Source organism: Malurus melanocephalus, unplaced genomic scaffold (assembly GCF_030028575.1).
Source record: "Malurus melanocephalus ecotype Western Australia unplaced genomic scaffold, MMel_1.1 scaffold_14, whole genome shotgun sequence".
NCBI classification, from domain to species: Eukaryota; Metazoa; Chordata; class Aves; order Passeriformes; family Maluridae; genus Malurus; species Malurus melanocephalus.
In genome coordinates, this window is record NW_026623246.1 from 186,264 (window position 1) to 204,145 (window position 17,882).

At 34.2% G+C, this 17,882-nt stretch overlaps 1 protein-coding gene across 1 annotated transcript in view; it reads left to right on the forward strand.

The window, feature by feature from the left end:
- Window positions 1-17,882, forward strand: part of ABCB1 (ATP binding cassette subfamily B member 1) — a 45,542-nt gene that overhangs the window by 16,620 nt on the left and 11,040 nt on the right. The window contains exons 8-22 of the mRNA XM_057383118.1: window positions 1,893-2,084; window positions 2,737-2,908; window positions 4,050-4,174; window positions 4,852-5,023; window positions 6,631-6,744; window positions 7,047-7,157; window positions 8,238-8,363; window positions 8,556-8,759; window positions 9,117-9,287; window positions 10,303-10,464; window positions 12,005-12,184; window positions 12,992-13,138; window positions 13,464-13,568; window positions 14,810-14,887; window positions 16,327-16,410. Coding sequence (XP_057239101.1) covers window positions 1,893-2,084; window positions 2,737-2,908; window positions 4,050-4,174; window positions 4,852-5,023; window positions 6,631-6,744; window positions 7,047-7,157; window positions 8,238-8,363; window positions 8,556-8,759; window positions 9,117-9,287; window positions 10,303-10,464; window positions 12,005-12,184; window positions 12,992-13,138; window positions 13,464-13,568; window positions 14,810-14,887; window positions 16,327-16,410 — 2,143 coding nt within the window. The remainder of the gene's footprint in view (window positions 1-1,892; window positions 2,085-2,736; window positions 2,909-4,049; window positions 4,175-4,851; window positions 5,024-6,630; window positions 6,745-7,046; window positions 7,158-8,237; window positions 8,364-8,555; window positions 8,760-9,116; window positions 9,288-10,302; window positions 10,465-12,004; window positions 12,185-12,991; window positions 13,139-13,463; window positions 13,569-14,809; window positions 14,888-16,326; window positions 16,411-17,882) is intronic.

Sequence of the window (17,882 nt, forward strand, 5' to 3'; positions counted from 1 at the left end):
ATTTCCTGTTCTTTTTTTAATGTAGGCACACATTTCTARCCAAACCATTCTTCTCTTGAGGATGTTTTGCACACTCTAAACAACAGAAAAGCTATGATTGAATAATATATGTAACTAAAGATTGGCRTATGGGATTATTTGAGTCCCTGGGAAGATTCTAGATCATTCACAGCCGTTCCAAACAATTTCCCTTGTTGCTCTTGCTCTCACCCAACCTGCCCCCATTTTAGGGATGTTCTGTACCCCAGTGAAATTTGCATTGACTTCCTCCTTTCTTGTCTTCCTCTAAATTTATAAGGAGTAATTGTTACGATAAAAAATTATATTGATTATAATCTGTCGATTCCTTGAGCTATGGTGTTTACTGGCAAAAAACAGTTAAATTGTCAGATAGTACATACTTTGCTGCRAAAGCATCAAGTTCAGCTAAATCACTCTCYGCAACTACCTGAAAGGAGATTGTAGCAAGATGGGSGTCAGTCTCGTCTCCCAGCTAATAAGCAATAGGACAAAAGAAAATGGCCTCAAGTTGTGCCAGGGGAGGTTGGATGTTAGAAAAAATGTCTTTGTGGAAAGGGTTGTCATACACTGGAACAGGATGCCCAGAGGAAGTGGTTGAGTSACCATCCCTGGATGAATTTAAAAGATGTGTGGATGTGGAACTGAATGGAGCTGAATGTGTTTGAGGTCAATATTCAGCTAACCAGCATTCTGTTAGGGATTAACCTGCTTTTATTAAACAGTTTTGATTAAGTGAATTTCATAATGAGTATAGTTTCAAAGTCTCAAACTCAACTGTATGGTATCATAGCCACAAGAAAGAATGGAATGAAATTTGAGAAGTTTAATTTGTAAAACCATTCTCTCTTTCTTAGAGCAGAGCATTTGCACACAGATTCTTGCAATTTGCTCTGCCAAGTTTTSTGTTATGGTTCTATAAAATCAGTATTCATAACTTAGTAAAAGAGTGAAGGTCACAAGAGTTCATAAGAGGTCATATGAGTCAAGCTTTTTGCAAAATGTTTACTTTTATGTAGATGCAATATTCTTATAATTGCAGGTAATATACACCATGAATATTTAATCATTGATTTTGGTTGTGTTTTACAAATGGAATCCATTAAGTTACATTTTTTGGTTCAGTTCTGGTGTAACCTATAGTCACCTAGAACTGATTTTGATGTCAGTTCTGCATCAAAACAAAATTAATTTGATTCTTTTTGAACAGTTTAGAGCTGTGACTCAAATTTGGTTTCAGCTTGAGAAAAATAGTGGTRCACACACTCTTGGTTTGTATTTGACACCCTGCTCATAGCACAGGGCTGAATTAATGTAAAAGTTAAATATCCGTTCCAAATAAAAGAGCAATAGTATTTTTGATCTAATGGCATTTGCTTGCAGTAGATGTACATACAGTAATGCTATATTCTCAAATCAGGAAATATTTACTGCATCCGTGTGTTTATTTGTATAGATAGGTATGCTTATGATTTAAATGTGTGTATTATACAGATATATGTGMTTTGGTCTGTGTGTGTATAAAATGCTAGGCAGTTTTTGGATATGATGCATTTAAATGAAAAGAGTATTGTATCTGAAATACAATTCTAAAAGAATCTTATGAGAAAATACACACTAAACTGACAAAATTTAAAAAAAGGTAATCCCTGTCTAGCAATAGCTTCATTTTCTTTATTGCATTTGAAAAAAAAAAGCTGACATTAAATATCATTCCTAGAAAAGTCAGCAAGTTTTATAGCAAAGTAAAAGTTTTAGTGTCAGTATATAAACTCTTAATTCAGGTCAAACAGAAAAAGCAAGCATCAAGGTAGATTCAGACTAGCGAGGTAATTAAACCAATTTCAGAGAATCTTGCCTTTTTTTTCTTACAGATATGCATACTACTATTCTGGAATAGCAGCTGGTGTTCTTCTTGCTGCTTATGTGCAAACTTCATTCTGGACCTTAGCAGCAGGTCGGCAAATAAGAAAAATTAGGGAAAAATTTTTTCATGCTATTATGAGACAGGAAATTGGATGGTTTGATGTCAATGATGTGGGAGAACTTAAYACTCGTCTTCTAGAGTAAGTACACTAGACCTTTCCCAGTGTTATCTTGTTAAGCATGTAGAAATTACAAATTTTTATTTTTAAATTATTTCATTGTGAATGAAGTTTTCAAATTTTTGCATGGAGAGTCTCAGGGACTGAATTTCTAATAATTCTAATACTGGACTATCACAAAGATCTCAGAAAAACATTTTCTTAAGCTCCTGTGAACTCTGAGGATGTCTAAAGCCCAGCTATGGTATTACCCSTATGAAAAGAAAACAGTGTTTCTGGGCACGCTGGGCACTGAAAAAAGTTGCTGGCTCAGCCTAGCAGTGTGAACAGCTTTTACTGCATAACTTTACCTACATGAAAGGCCTTTATCTTTTATTTCCAAATAGCCCACAAGTAAACAGATCAAAAATCTGGAATTAAGGAAGTGGCAGTAGTTTTGCACTACAGACAGAATTTTTCTGACAAAAGTAGATTTATAGCATTAAAGTTTCACAAGAAATATGAAATCTTCCTTGGCCACACTACATAGTCCTTTACCTTGAAGAAAACTGTTACTGGGAAGTAGTCAAACAATAAAGATCATCCTCCACAGAGATGCCCATKTAACAAAACTGTAAACCTTTCTTGCGCTTTCTACATTTTTCTTCCTCTCTGTATGTAATTTGTTTTTCAGTGATGTGTCCAAGATTAATGAAGGAATAGGTGACAAGATTGGATTGCTTGTTCAAGCACTRACAACATTTGTGACGGGATTTGTTGTTGGTCTCATACGAGGATGGAAATTAACCCTTGTAATCCTAGCAGTTAGTCCTGTCCTGGGACTTTCAGCAGCCCTCTGGGCAAAGGTAAGTTAGCTTACCTTCAATGTCAGGTTTTATATTAATGACAGGTAATGAAATTCTGTCATTCTGTCATCACATCTTAGCGAAGATTATGAAATTACAGATAATGTTATTCTTAGTATTAGAATGTGTTTCTTAGAGCAATTATAGCTTTAGATAACACTTATGTACATCAGCTTTTAAATGAACTGTGTATCAGTACACTCACATTCAAGGCCAGGTCATGTGGGGCTCTGAGCAAYCTGGTSTAGTGGAAGGTGTCCCTGCCTGTGGCAGAGCAGTGCTAGATGTCTTTWAGGTCCCCTCCAAAGTCATTCAGTAATTCAATAATTCTATGTAGTTTGAATATTATAATTTCCACAGATTGGACAGACTTGTTCAATTCGAAGCTGCTTCTGCTAATATAGCACATACAGAGAAAGAAGCAAAAAATAYGTATAGAATTCACACCTGTCACTGTTTAACTACATCCCTATAAGTACTTTTTCTCTTSAAAGGAGTAATTACACCTCCTGGAAAATAAGAGAATAAATTAGAAAAAAACCTTTATCTCAGACACAGTTTCTTTTCAGAGTTTTTAACAGCTTTGGTAAAAAATTTTATGCAGACCTAGATGAGAGAAAGACCAAATTACCATGGGATTAGAGTGACTTATATTTGTATTTTGAAAGTCTTAAAATTTTTAGGGTATTTCATTTCACTTCATTTCCATTTCAAAGATCATGAAAGCCTTCTCTGTCTTGAGTATGTTGCAGAAAAGGTWGGGTTATTAGAGAGGTATGTGCATGTGTGTCTACTGGCTGTCTTCACAGACTGTGGTCACGTCTCCACAGACTAAGCTATAGAGCCCTGTTGCTAATGAGAAGGAGTTAAGGAGATCTGCCTGGGGAGAGCCACACCAGCTCACTAAAAGTAGCCTTCTTATCACTTTGTACTGGGTGAAAACAGAGTGGAAAGTCCAGCCCCTAGCTGTGAACAATGTGTAATGTGGAATTATTTGATTGAATTCAGWGCATACTTAAGAAATTCTGCCTAACATAATCAGAATGTTTCATATTGGAARAAACTAACTGTGATAAAAGCCATTATGAGTGCTTGATCTTATTCTGGGTTTCACATGTCAAAATATTTGATTCTGTATCAGGTTCTCTCTGCTTTCACTGACAAAGAACAAGCTGCATATGCAAAAGCAGGTGCTGTTGCAGAAGAGGTTCTGGCAGCAATCCGTACTGTAATAGCTTTTGGCGGACAGGAAAAAGAAATTAAAAGGTAAGAGCAATATTTACTTTCATCAGTAGATTTTAAAATACTCACTTCAAATTGTTTGAAATTTTCTTGTCTATTTTCTGTTGAAGGTCTTGTGTTTTCTGCATTTTTAAGTAATGGGAGATTGTTTTTTAGAGGCTGTTACAAGGTTTACTACCTTTTGAAAGACAATTAATTGTTTTTCTAGAGTTGATATATTGTCTCTGCATTAAAAGGTATACAAACTACTTCAAATATCACACAGTGAGAACTTGAGACAAAAGAAGGCCTTGATCTGGCATAAGATGATGATATCCTTGGTAATCTGATTACTCAGTAGTTGTGAAGGTGCTAATGAGCAGCATCTCTATTTCTGCTGTACTGTAAAACATGGATCTTGTGATATATTTTATCTTGAGTGGTTCACAATCAAAGTTCACTGACCTGCAGGTTATTTAMGCAACTTAAATGCCAGCCCCTGACCTCCAATGCCCTTTTATTTCCATTAGGTTGACTAATGTCGGCATTTTTAGGGATTACCTTAGAAAGCCTGACTACCAGGTTTACCTTTACATATTCTTATCTTTACATATTCTGCTGTATTTTGTAAACATTCTTTTTCTAGTTTGTCCACATGGGTTTTGGTACTGTATGCCGTGGTACAAGTGTGAGCCTATTTTGAACTTTTATCTTTCTTCCAGATACCATAAAAATTTAGAAGATGCTAAAAGGATTGGAATAAAAAAGTCTATTACAGCTAATATTTCTATGGGTGCTGCATTCTTACTGATATATGCATCATATGCACTSGCATTCTGGTATGGAACTACTTTGATCTTAAGTGATGATTACACAATTGGAAAAGTTCTTACAGTGAGTATTAATGAGCAGTAAGTAACAGTGAGAAATAATAAAGAACACACATTAAAGTTTTGGGAAGTGTATTGGGAATTTATTTGAGTTTGATGAGAATTATGTCCCAGAATTGACAAAGTAGCATCCCCTCTTCTTAACAAAGAGATTCCCTCCACAAAGGCCTCCGTGTTGTTTATATAGGATCTCAAAGTCTATATAAATGCAAATAAAACATTTTTTAACTGTTCCTACATGTTTTCTGATTTTCCTAATATTAGATTGATATAGAAATAGTTCAATTAAAAACTGAAGTACAATACCCTTTCTAGATGAGATTTGCGTTCAGAGGGCTGAATATCTTTTTAGGATGCAGAAACAAGTATCTTTATTTTAGCTATTGTGTGGTCTAAGTAGATAATTTTCTTAATGTTTTCTTAATGTTTTTTGAATGTTTTGTACCATGAGAGCTTGGAATCACTTCTCAGTATTTTTAGAAATCGAGGGGAATTAAAATATATTTGTGACTAGGGAGTATGTCACGATCTAACCAAAGAAAGAAAATCTTAAATCATAAATTCTTCTCTTGATGTGGCAACCATTCTAATTTTGTTGAAATATGAAATAAACATGGTGACAAGAATGACTTTGTAAATCATGATGGAACCCAGCCATGTGACCATACGCATATATTTACATATTTTTTAAACTACCTGTTTTGTTTATGAATCCCTGAAGTTTGTTAAAAACATCTCTGTTATGTGTTTTTGGCTCTTTTGGATCTTTAGTACAGGTTGGCATACAGAACCTCTCAGTGAAGTTCATGACCTTGTGTGTAATTTATTCTGTTCAAAGTATTTGCAAATTATGTGGCAGATTGTCTGTGTTGTAGTTCACTGAATGATATTTTTATAACATGGATAACGCATTATCATGGGTGGAATCTGTGAATAACCCCTGTTCAATATGATGGGTGTGACAGACTTTGCTCTGACTACCATGGCTGTTAGGATCTCTGAGCAGTGTGGTTTAATTGCTTTTGTTTTAATACTAGCTGAAAGCAATTAACTGTGCTATTCTGAGAAAAATATTATTTTTTTTCTTTTTCTGTTGTTTCTTGTTTTCTTGCACTCACTCTCTTCCATTCAAGCAAATGGATCCTTTATTACTTTGTGATGGAGAGCTTGGGTTTCTATACTTCTATTTCACTTTAAAGCCACTTTGAAAGCAGAATGATAGTGTTTTKCATCTCTGTCTTTATTCTGTTGGAAGATATGTAATACACTTTTTGGTCTTTGGCCAAAAAATGAATTAGTACAATAAATCCTGAGACCTCAAGTGCAATTATATATTTTTTGTCACAGATTTTGCAAGTCTGAGTCACTTTTTCACTTTTTTTCAATATGTTTGCAAAATTAATGTTGTATAGTACCTCAGTTCTCAGCTGAACCTTAAAAAGCCCTTTTGTTTAAGAGAAACCTTTTCAWTTTTGCTTTAATTCTGGATTCCTTAAACTTCTGTTAACAAACATGGAAACTTGAGACCCAAAAATATCTAATGTAAATAAAGAAACTTAATTTTCTGCTTAAATAAGAATGAATATATGCCTCTGTAAATATTTCTTTCAGGTCTTTTTCTCTGTATTGATTGGAGCTTTCAGTATTGGACAGACTGCTCCAAGCATAGAGGCATTTGCYAGTGCAAGAGGAGCTGCCTATGTGATCTTTAATATAATAGACAATGTGAGTATCTTCGCCCTTGCTATCATTTCAAAACTTCTTTTGAAGATAAGAGAACYTTCTTTTTAAAGACAGGAACAAAATTCACACAAAAGTTTATTGGAAAAATTTTAAAAGTATTGCTGCATTAGCATATCATCGATATAACAGTGAGGGAGCAGCACATCATGCAATTTATATCTTTCAGAAATCTCACCTAAATTACTTTAAAAACACATTTGATATCGCTACAGAATAATGGTACACTCAAGGACTTCTTTATTAAAAAAAAATGGGTTTGGTTTTTTGTATTTTATTTTGCACAGGAACCTCAAATTGACAGTTATTCAGAGACAGGTTACAAACCAGATCACATGAAAGGGAATGTGGAATTCAAAAATGTTTACTTCAATTATCCATCCAGACAAGATGTTGAGGTACTGTAAATGAAACTTTTTATATATTACAGTTGGATATTTGGATCATATGTTGGGAAAAAAAAATCATTAGAAAGTCACATGAATTAAATATTTGTTGAAAATCAAATCGTTTGTTGAAAATGCAAAAATTTCAAGCTGATTCTCTGATGTATATAAGCTACCTTGTCTTCTTTAGTGACTTTAAATAGACTTATTTTCACCTTAGCTAAACCTACTGAGTTTTCTGAATAAATTTTATCTAAAGCTCTAGTAAGTGTGGCTATGCAAAAACCTATAAATATGTATTTCTATCAAAATCTAAATTTACACTCCTAACCCAAGCGTTTGTGTATAGTTATAGTAATGAGATAGTGGGTTTCAAAGTGATTGCAATGCAGCTCTCTTTGGACTGTGTCTGAGCCAGTTAAAGAAAGCAGGGCCTGGCTGTATTCAGAGATCAGAATCTGTATTTGTCTGTCTGCACAGAGAATAAGTTTCCTTTTTCAAGCACTGTCATGAATTCAGAGTCTTAATGCAGTGAAGATCCACAGCATATGAATAATTTCTGAAAATGTTTTCATGGACAGTGTCTCTGCACTATGTAACTATTTCCTTCCTTACCTTAAAGGAAAAGCACTGACCTTGATAAAGTCATCTTTCTTACTTTTGATAGGCAGAAAGACATTCAGCTTTTAACCATGACTTTTACATAGCCTTCTTGTAGTTTGCATGGTACATTAAAGAAAAAGGTGAGGCAACACAATAGAGAAATATTGCACTACATTTTTTCTATATTATATTTTATTTATGGATAGTATTATTATTTTGTCATATGAACTGGTTCATGAGACAGTATAATACATTGTGTATAATATGTGTATAATACATTAATACTGAACCAATTATCATGTAAATATAAGGAAAATTAAGCTGAAGTCATCAGTTATCCAGAATTTTAACCCACATTTTTGTAAATTTTATTTTTACYAGATTCTGCTAGAAATATGAAGGTTATTTTATTGTAGTGTTTAGTGTTGCTTCAAATTTACCCTGACATTTCTGCATACATGTTTTTGACCACTTTTACTATATGCACAGATACTGAAGGGCTTGAATCTCAAGATTAGCTCTGGCCARACAGTGGCCCTGGTTGGTTCCAGTGGATGTGGGAAAAGTACAACTGTTCAGCTCATCCAGAGATTTTATGATCCCAGGGAAGGCACGGTAAGATACCCYAAATGAGATGAATGCTCTGTGTGTCACATTTGTTGAAAGCCTGGTWCTGGCCTCACTACCCTTGTAATGTCCCATTGACATGGCAAAGTCTCACCTAAAATGACACGTGCCGGCATGGAGAGAGAGGTTCCGTGATCAAAACACAGAGTAAACAGTTTTTGTCTGGTCTCTTTTGTTTAGGTTACCATTGATGGGCAGGATATTAAGACCTTAAACATAAGATATCTGCGGGAGGTCATTGGTGTGGTGAATCAGGAGCCCGTGCTCTTTGCCACTACAATTGCAGAAAATATTCGTTATGGCCGTGAGGATGTCACCATGGAAGAGATTGAAAAAGCCACCAAGGAAGCAAATGCTTATGACTTCATCATGAAGCTACCCAATGTAAGTAGATCAGCTCTACTGCTGAAGTAATTTCTTCTATACCTTCTTGTGCCAAATAGTTCCTGAGAAGCAATTCTTGTTAAAAGACGTTTTTATGTAGTTTGATCTGCGAATATGCAGAGCTATGCAGAGCTTCCTCATAACTTTTGAGAATAATGCTAATTTTATATATTCAGGCAATGATTTGGCAGTCATTTGAAGAACTACTAGAATTCCAGGAAATGATTAGTCAGGATTATCCAAGTAGGTGTTTATTCCTGTAGGGGAAGGAAAAGATGTTACTGGCATTACTGACATCTTTCTTTAGTGAAAGAACTGTTCCACTGAGTGTTTTAAATATATGTATTTGTCTTGTAGAAATTTGAAACTGTGGTTGGAGAAAGAGGRGCACAGCTGAGTGGAGGCCAGAAGCAAAGAATAGCAATTGCCCGAGCTCTGGTTCGCAATCCTAAAATTCTTCTGCTTGATGAGGCAACATCAGCTTTGGATACTGAGAGTGAATCAATTGTGCAGGCAGCACTGGACAAGGTCAGTAGTGTTTTAAAATTAAGCAGGTAAGCAGGAGCCTAATATTTACTTATTTTCCCAKATCTTTGTTGAAAATAGAGACCCATAGAAACACAAAACATACACTTTGATTTGGCAAATATTCTTTGTACAGAGAATTTTTGAGATCCTACAGATAGTAGAGAGAAAGCTTATTTCAAGTTAGAAGATRGAATCATATTTTCTGCCTTATTTGGCTTAAATCAACATTTTCTTGGTGTAAATACCATCCTTTCCTATTATCTGTCCTGTTGCCATTCATGTTGTTGTTGGTCACTTGGCCTTGTTGAACTCCATGAGATTCTACTGGGCCCATTCCTCAGGCCTGTCAGAGACCTTCTGAMTGCCATCCCTTCATTATTTTGATTATTTAAACTAAAACTTGCTTCCTCACTTTAATTCAGCTTTGTAGTGAAAATGATAAGCTGTGTTGTTTGAAATATTAAGTGTAATATGCTTATAGCTATCCCAAGATAGGCACTTAGTTGAAATACAATTAATGTGAAATTGCAGAGAATTTTGGCTTTATTGTAATCACTTCAGTTAGCTATGAGGTAAAGCTTAAAACACTGGTGTTTTAAAAAGTTAATGTGAAATATACTCTAATGTTTCTGAGTATAAATTCTCCATGGATTTTAAGTTTCAAATGGGCAACTGTGGGCCTAAATATAAAAAATTCTAACATTTAAAAGATTTTAGGGTTTGTAACATTCTAAAATTTATATATTGAGATTTTTGTTTAGATATTTGTGATCAAAAATTGATGTATTTATGTACCACAGTGAAAGATGGTCTCCGATATTAAATTTCAAGCCTAAGATTATATTTCTGCTGTAAGGTATTCATTGAAATATGTTTTTTTWAATTTATTTTTGAAAGTTATATTTTTCTATGAATCATTTTAATGTTTCTTTTAGGTCTTATTCAACTCTACTATGAATATGAACACCTTATGCATTTACTTATAAATACTCACATTAAAAATTGCCATTTTCAGGCAAGGGAGGGACGCACCACAGTTGTGGTAGCTCATCGACTGTCAACAGTCCGAAATGCAGATCTGATAGCTGTATTCGAAGGTGGAGTTATCAAAGAGCAAGGCACTCACGCTGAATTGCTTGAGAGAAAGGGAATTTACCACAAACTCGTTAACATGCAGGTATTTTTTTTTCTAGCTGTTGCCTCATTTGGTTTTTTTTGTGCACCCATAGTCATTATATCAGAATTATTCAAAATTCTGCAGCATATTTTGTTAGCAGAAAAAATCATKAATTTTGAAAGGAGAGTAGTAGTTTGAGAAAGACCACTAGTTTTGATAAAAACCTGTTTAAACACAGTGTAATACAATTTTAATCCTCTAGGTATTTAAATTGTGAAAGATTATTTTGTATTTTCTTTTATTCGGTTTATGTAAAGCAGCCGACTACAGTAGCTGACTGTTCTGTTACTTGTTCTTAGTGTGATAAAAGATATAATACTGTAGTTGACAGAGGAGGAATTGAGCATGCATATTTTAAACTGTTTAGTTACAATGGTTCATACTGAGTTTCTTTCTAAAGAAAAAAATGTGGAGGAATAGAAAAAAAAGAAAAAAGAAAAATAATCCAGCTATGCCAAGTGCAAAATTAGGTTTTGAAGTAATGTAGACAAAAAAAAAGACATTGCTAATTATATATCATAATATATCAGAGATTAATTACTTATTAAATGAAAACTAAAATGCTTTGATACTTACATCCCAATGTCCCATGTGCCATTAGTTTATAGCAGATTTTCATTGTTACCTTTGTTTTACTACATAGCCCCTGTGTCCATTAAAGAAACTGAAACTGCCATCTCAGTATGTCAGACTGAAGAGGCTAAACCAGAACAATTAAACTATTTCTTCATAGAATATGAGAATGCTTTTGGTTACCTCAGATTCAAAGTAACTTTGTATCCAAGAAAATGTGAATATGGGGAAAATGAGGAAATATATAATGGAAAGAAAAATTAAAAGCGATTTAAAAAATGGAAACCAAGTGAAAAAAATATACTTTTATTAGTAGCGCAAAAAGTAGTAATAAGTAAAAAATTTGGGGAAAAAAAGAAACAAAAATTGAAGGCAACTTTGAACCAGTTGCTATCAAATACCTCAGGGTGGGTAGACATTTATTTATTCTGTCAAAGAGACTGGCAAAAATACAACCAAGGGTAAGGTTCTTTTCCAGGCTGCTCTAATTTTTCAGTCAAATTCTCTTTTTGACTGTTTTCATCCTGACCTCCCTTATTCCATTTAAAGTAAAGAATTGTTAAGCATGTTCTGTAGTAAAGATGGTAATTTTTTATCACTTCATGAATAAACTGTATATCCCCTGAGAACTCATTCTGAAAGAAACCAAGAGGACTGCAAAGTGTTTACACTCAATTTAAAATTTTGTTAGTTTAAATCATGAAAAAAAGAGCAGCTACTCTCATTCCCCTGTTCTCCCTCTCAGTATTTTCTTGGGAGCTGCAAAAATCATATATGAAAAAACCTCCGAGGATAGAACTTTATTAAATATTATGCAGATTTTCATATCCTTTTAAAGGGGTTGTGTTGTTTCCCCCGTACTGCTTTCACCTGAAACAAAGTTAYATTTATTTTGATTACCTCATAACTTTGAAAGTTTAGAGTAATATATGCATAAYTAAACTTATCATGTTCTTCCTACTTTTAGGCAATAGACGCTGAAGTTCCATCATCAGAAAATGGTGAGAATGCACATGGTATCCTAAGTGGTGAATCTGAACCAGAATTTGGAGAATCCTCAAAAGGACTGAGAAGGAGATCAACTCGGAGAAGCATGAAAAAGCCAGGAGAGCAAAACGATGGTACTGATGAGGAAAAAACTTCACCTGTAAGTATCTTTGCAGARTTGTTAGTGAACTTGATTCCTTTAAATGAAGTGTGTTAAATTTATTCTCCTGCTCAAGAAAGGTAAAAGAAGGAGGAATTTGATAGGGATGAAGAAAACACAATAATTTTAAAATTCTAAATAACCTTTGACTAATAATATTCATGACTTGCTTTTTTATTCTCAACATAAATGATAATACAAATAAAACAGTTATTTAAAAATCTATAGCAAAGATGATGCGTTTATTACTGAAAAGAAATTTGCTTTAAAAGAACTATACTTACATRTATTTACATACCTTACCAACATAGTCTATACAGGTTAAATGTTCATTTCTGGGCAAGAAACAGAATCTTTTGCTCAACATAACAGCTCTTACAACACAACTTGCAAAAAAAAAAAAAAACCAAAAAATATGATTGCATTCATATTTACAGCAATTACTTCACTAAGTTGCTTAATGAAAAATTACTTGAATTAATGAACCCATGGATTACACACAGCAATATGCCCACAATGAGTAGCTCAGTCATCATTGATTAATACCAAATATTCACCCACAAAACTGTATGGATAAACTGACATACAATGGCAAGAGCTGTAGATACAGTGTACAGCTCTTCCTTCCTTGCGTTAGAATAATAAAAAAACCCATACAATAAGTTATTTATTCATGTTATTAAAAATGATACATTTTTACCTCCCCTGAATGGATTCTGGGAATAGAAAATTGATTATTAATCTCTCCTTTTCTCCATATTTGTCCAAATACATACGTGTTTGTCCTAACAGAATTCCCATTTTTAGGCTGAAGAACTACCTCCAGCTTCATTTCTGAAAATTATGAAGTTGAACAAAACTGAATGGCCATACTTTGTAGGTGGAACCTTGTGTGCAATTATCAATGGAGCTTTGCAACCTGCATTTGCAGTCATATTTTCTGAAATTATAGGGGTAAGTTGAAGTAAAAGATGCAAAAAAACTCAAAGCCCACAAAATTTATTTCTAATAAAATTAGGTTTAAAACAATCACTGCATAGTRAAGCTGAAGAGTGGATGAAACACTCTTCCAAAAATCTGAAAAACTTGTATGAAATTTACAAAATCCTAAAATTCTTGCTACAACCTGAAATATGATGGTTATACCTTAAATCTTAAATAACATATGCTCAAATTTTATATGARTACAATTGACTACCAAAAATAGTTATTGAGAAAGATGACAATATTTTAGATTGTTAGTGAATTTTTACAAAATGTTTTAAATTTTCTTTTGTAGATTTTTCAAGAAACTGACAAGGACATCTTAAGACAAAAAAGCAACTTGTATTCACTGCTGTTTTTAGTACTTGGGATCATTTCCTTTTTTACTTTCTTTTTTCAGGTATGCCTTATTATTTTAACTTTATCATAATTGTTCATCATGTTTTAGAAACCTGACCTGAAATGTGTTAAAAATTTGCACCTTCATAATACATATCTTCAACTCAAACAGAACCTGTATTTATGGTTCTCGGTGCATCTTATGCTGAAACTGACCTAGAGTTTTTTGTGTGTTAGAGGATTACAAACCTATTCAGACCTCTTAGCTTCAGTTCTTCCCCTCTTGTTCATCAGTCAAACATATCTCAGGATGAAACTCTGGATTTTCTCGCTCTTTTTCCATTGCCAATTAAAGGCAACCCCTCCAGCCTTTACACTCTACCACTTCCTTCTCAGCCTCAAGCCTTCCTCTTTGAATCTGTTATTGAAAATCTACCAAGCTTCCGCCTTAGCTCTCCAGTTTTTTGCTTCCTTGACCCTTTCCTTGTCCAAGGGAAAGTCCCATATTTCTCCTATGAGAATCCCAAAGATTCCCAGGCCCAGTTCATCAGGTAAGACTCATCACACTGATATTCATTTCTTCCTGCTGAAACACTAATGGTCATACCTGCTAAAACAGTGCCACCTAAAAGAAAAAAAAGAAGGTAGAAATCATATTAAATATTTTCATATATAGTATGGCTAATGATTTATGAACATTTGTTTAGTTTTATCTATTAAATGAGCCTACAGAGTGAAATAATAACATGCACTTGGGACAGCAGCATAAACAGTCTCTCGCAGAAGCCTCCTGGTTTGTTTATGGAATTGACTTGTTGAACAAGCAAAAAAGGCCTTGAGTGCGGAAGGCTGGGTAGAACACGGCTGTGATAGGTTTGCTTAGTTTATAATTGTTCTGATAATGTTTTAAATTTGAGTGATGCGGTTGACTTCAGTGAACCCAGGTTGCCTTACAAAGTCTTTAATCTAAAGTGAATGGCTTAAATGCTACTTGTTTAAATCTGACTTAGGTCGACTYATACAAATGAAGTCAGAGGGTTGATCTGTGACCTTCTCCTTAAAGCCTGCWGGTGAAGCAGTGCTGGGAAATATTGTTATACTCCCTATATTTTTTCCAGAAATAATATTTGAATGTATGTAGTGTGAACCTACTAGAATTTAAGTATACTAAACCTGTTTTTACATTTGCTTTGAGGAAACAATATTTCAGACTTTGACTTGGTAGAGGCAATGTATCTAAAATATTTATTGAATAAACACAAACAATGTATTATACTAAACATTGTACCTTTTCTCAAACAGGGTTTCTCATTTGGCAAAGCTGGAGAAATTCTGACAATGAGGCTTCGATTCATGGCATTTAAAGCAATGCTTAGACAGGTAAAGATAATAAATATTTTCATTTCCAGGATTTTAAAAATAATTAATTGTATTGGTGTAAAATAACTGTATTCTRCATTACTCTATCATATTGTGACTTATCAACAGAGAAGATTGTTTAAATCMGGCTATAAACCAATTTGGTTTGTTACATGTGGTTAAGCAAAGTATCCTTARAGGGAGAATCTTAAATCAGTATAAGAGCTTTTTACGTGCTCCTTGCAAGGACTTAGATTTGCATCCAAGTTACAAGGACCTTACAAGCTGATGTACGCCATCACATTATCCGTTATCCCATTATCTATTAATTTGCCTGCTTTGCTTTCTTGGTGCCCTTTCTCCCCCAAAGAAATGTAATGCAACTTAGATTGTGACTCTTATTTCAAATGTCTGATTTAAATTGTGATATGTACAGACATGTTTTTTCTTTAAATTTATTGGAATTCTCTGTCTGAGAACCCCAGAATCTATAATTGTTGTTTGTTAATGCAATAATAAGGTTGTATATTCAAAACTAAAACCACTRTCAGAGAATTAAAATACACATAGAACATAGTGTTATGAAACCATTCTATATTTGCCTTAATTTGGCATGATTTCAGGATCAATATTTTAGGTTCAGAAATATACAGTATCATGGTTATGGGGTTTTAAGTCTTGCAGATAAAGCAATTCTTGCAGATATAGACACAGAATCTGGATCATGCAAACATGACTGTCTCCAATGTGACAGAACACGGTTGTAGTCTCAAAAAATTACAATTTATAGATCAACCATACTGAAAATCTACTCAAAAGGCAATCTTACAATTGATGCTTGAGGTCATAAATTCTTGTAATACTTCATTCATACAATACATTATTTCATTCAATGCGTATTACACATCAAAGTTTAAATCAGATATTTGTTCACATGGAGMATAAACAATAAACTGTGTACCTTATCCCAACTATTAACTTTGATCAGATAGACCAGTTGGTTTTTCATTTAGTTTGGRGGTTTTGTTCATTTGTTCGTGTCTCATAACTTCCAAATTAGCCTCCTTATCATGGGAAGAAACAAAACAATTAATGTTTTGTCTTTAACATGAAAATACTTTACACTTAACTTCTCCCCAAACAGCTTTGCCACCCAGGGGGTGTGACTGAAGTGTCCTCTCCTCCAAGGAGATTTAATGAGGGAGCAGCAGTGAGGGAGGRTAAATTTTGCTTTTGGGAATCTCTCAGCTGCTCGCCTTCCTTCYCAGCAGTCACAATGAATACATCAGAGGATTCACAAGATTACACTTTTTTTTGAATATATTCATTGTGCAATGATAGAATTGTAATTAAACCTATTTAAATRTGCAGAMCTGAGACACTGCCACATACCAGATWTACTTTGCAGTTTATTCGAAATATCCAAAAACTGGTCTTAAAAATAATGTTTCTGATTTTAGGATATGGGCTGGTTTGATAATCCTAAAAATAGCACTGGAGCATTAACTACAAGACTTGCTAACGATGCCTCTCAAGTGAAAGGAGTAAGTAAAATTTTGGTTYGGAATTTTTCATATTTGTTTAGTATATAGCCAAGTATCGCAGCTTGGGTTTTTGTGCAAGCAAGCCAGCRGAGGAATTAATCCCATACAAAYATGTTGTRAGARACTTCAAGTCAGAACTACAATTTAATAGGAAAAAGTTAAAATAAAGGCAGTAATACAGAAACACCAGCTTAAACTGACAAAATTAGAAYACARCCTGCCATCCTGTTGATCAGGGTGGTGATAGCAGTCCAGTTAAATGTTGGCTGTAGTCTCATTGGGGGTGATGGATGTGGTCTTGTTAGTAGTGATCCTAAAGAAAGGCCTGGTCCATCTCTGGAGGTCCAGTGGTGGTTCCCGAGCTCTTGTCCTCTGGGAATCCAGTGGAAGTAGTTTTCTATAGTGTTCCAAGCCTCAGGTTATATACAGGTAGGAATGTTCAGTTCCTCCCCTCAGGAAGGGGCAGCTCACAATGGTATGATGGAATTCTGCGAGTCCTGCTGGGAGACCTTGATGGCCCATTCGGGGAGATGGTCCCCCACAGAATGGCTGCTCCATCCCAGAGTATGTGAGCAGGGCTGACTCAGGGAGAGAAGAACACTGCCCCACCTATCTGAACAGCTGATGGAGATGGTAATAGAATACATACTTCTGGTTACACCTTCCATGTAACCCAAGACAGTTTGACTGGTTGGATAACAGTCTTGATTTTGACAACTAAAATGTACTATAAAGCAGTAGCTGGTAGAGCTACTGATGCACATCRCATACTGATGCACATTATGATGATTATGGTAATATATGTTTGCAAATTAATTACCAAGTAATTTTTTTCTAAAGTYTACTAGTGTGCTGTATTGTGATCTTCACTATTAAACAAATTTATTGGGAATCTCTYATTTTTTAAAAAGAGGTCTTATTCACCTAACGGCATGCAACTAAATTTATTCTGTTTGCGATCTGCTATTTTTTTGATTGTACAGATTTCTTATTTAAAACACGGAGCTGTGAGCAATAGGTTCTTCTTTTTCTCTGTTTTTGGAGATTCTTTAAGGGGTCTGTAGTATCAAGCTAAAGTGCACTGAATGTAATTATTTGTGTATGCTTAAGTAAATATTTGCTGCTGCATGATGTTATGTGCTGGTTTTTTTCTGAACTGAAGAGTTCTGAAGTGTCTTTGGCTTTATTTCRGTAGGAAAAGTAAAATGTTACATTTTCTTCTTCCTTGGGCTCTGTGTGATAACTTGTAAAGCTAGCTCTATGATTTACAAAACATGACAGATTTTAATGTTTAGATGCAAATGTGAATATGTGATGAGGGTGAAGTTTGTTCAGTTTCAAGAGCAGAATTTAGAAATTGCAGAGTAAATATAAGTAATTAGAATATGGAGAACGAAGAAATAAATATGATCTAGATTTTTGTTTTATAAAAGCATTAAGAAACTCCCATTTTGAAAAATAGCAAAACTGAG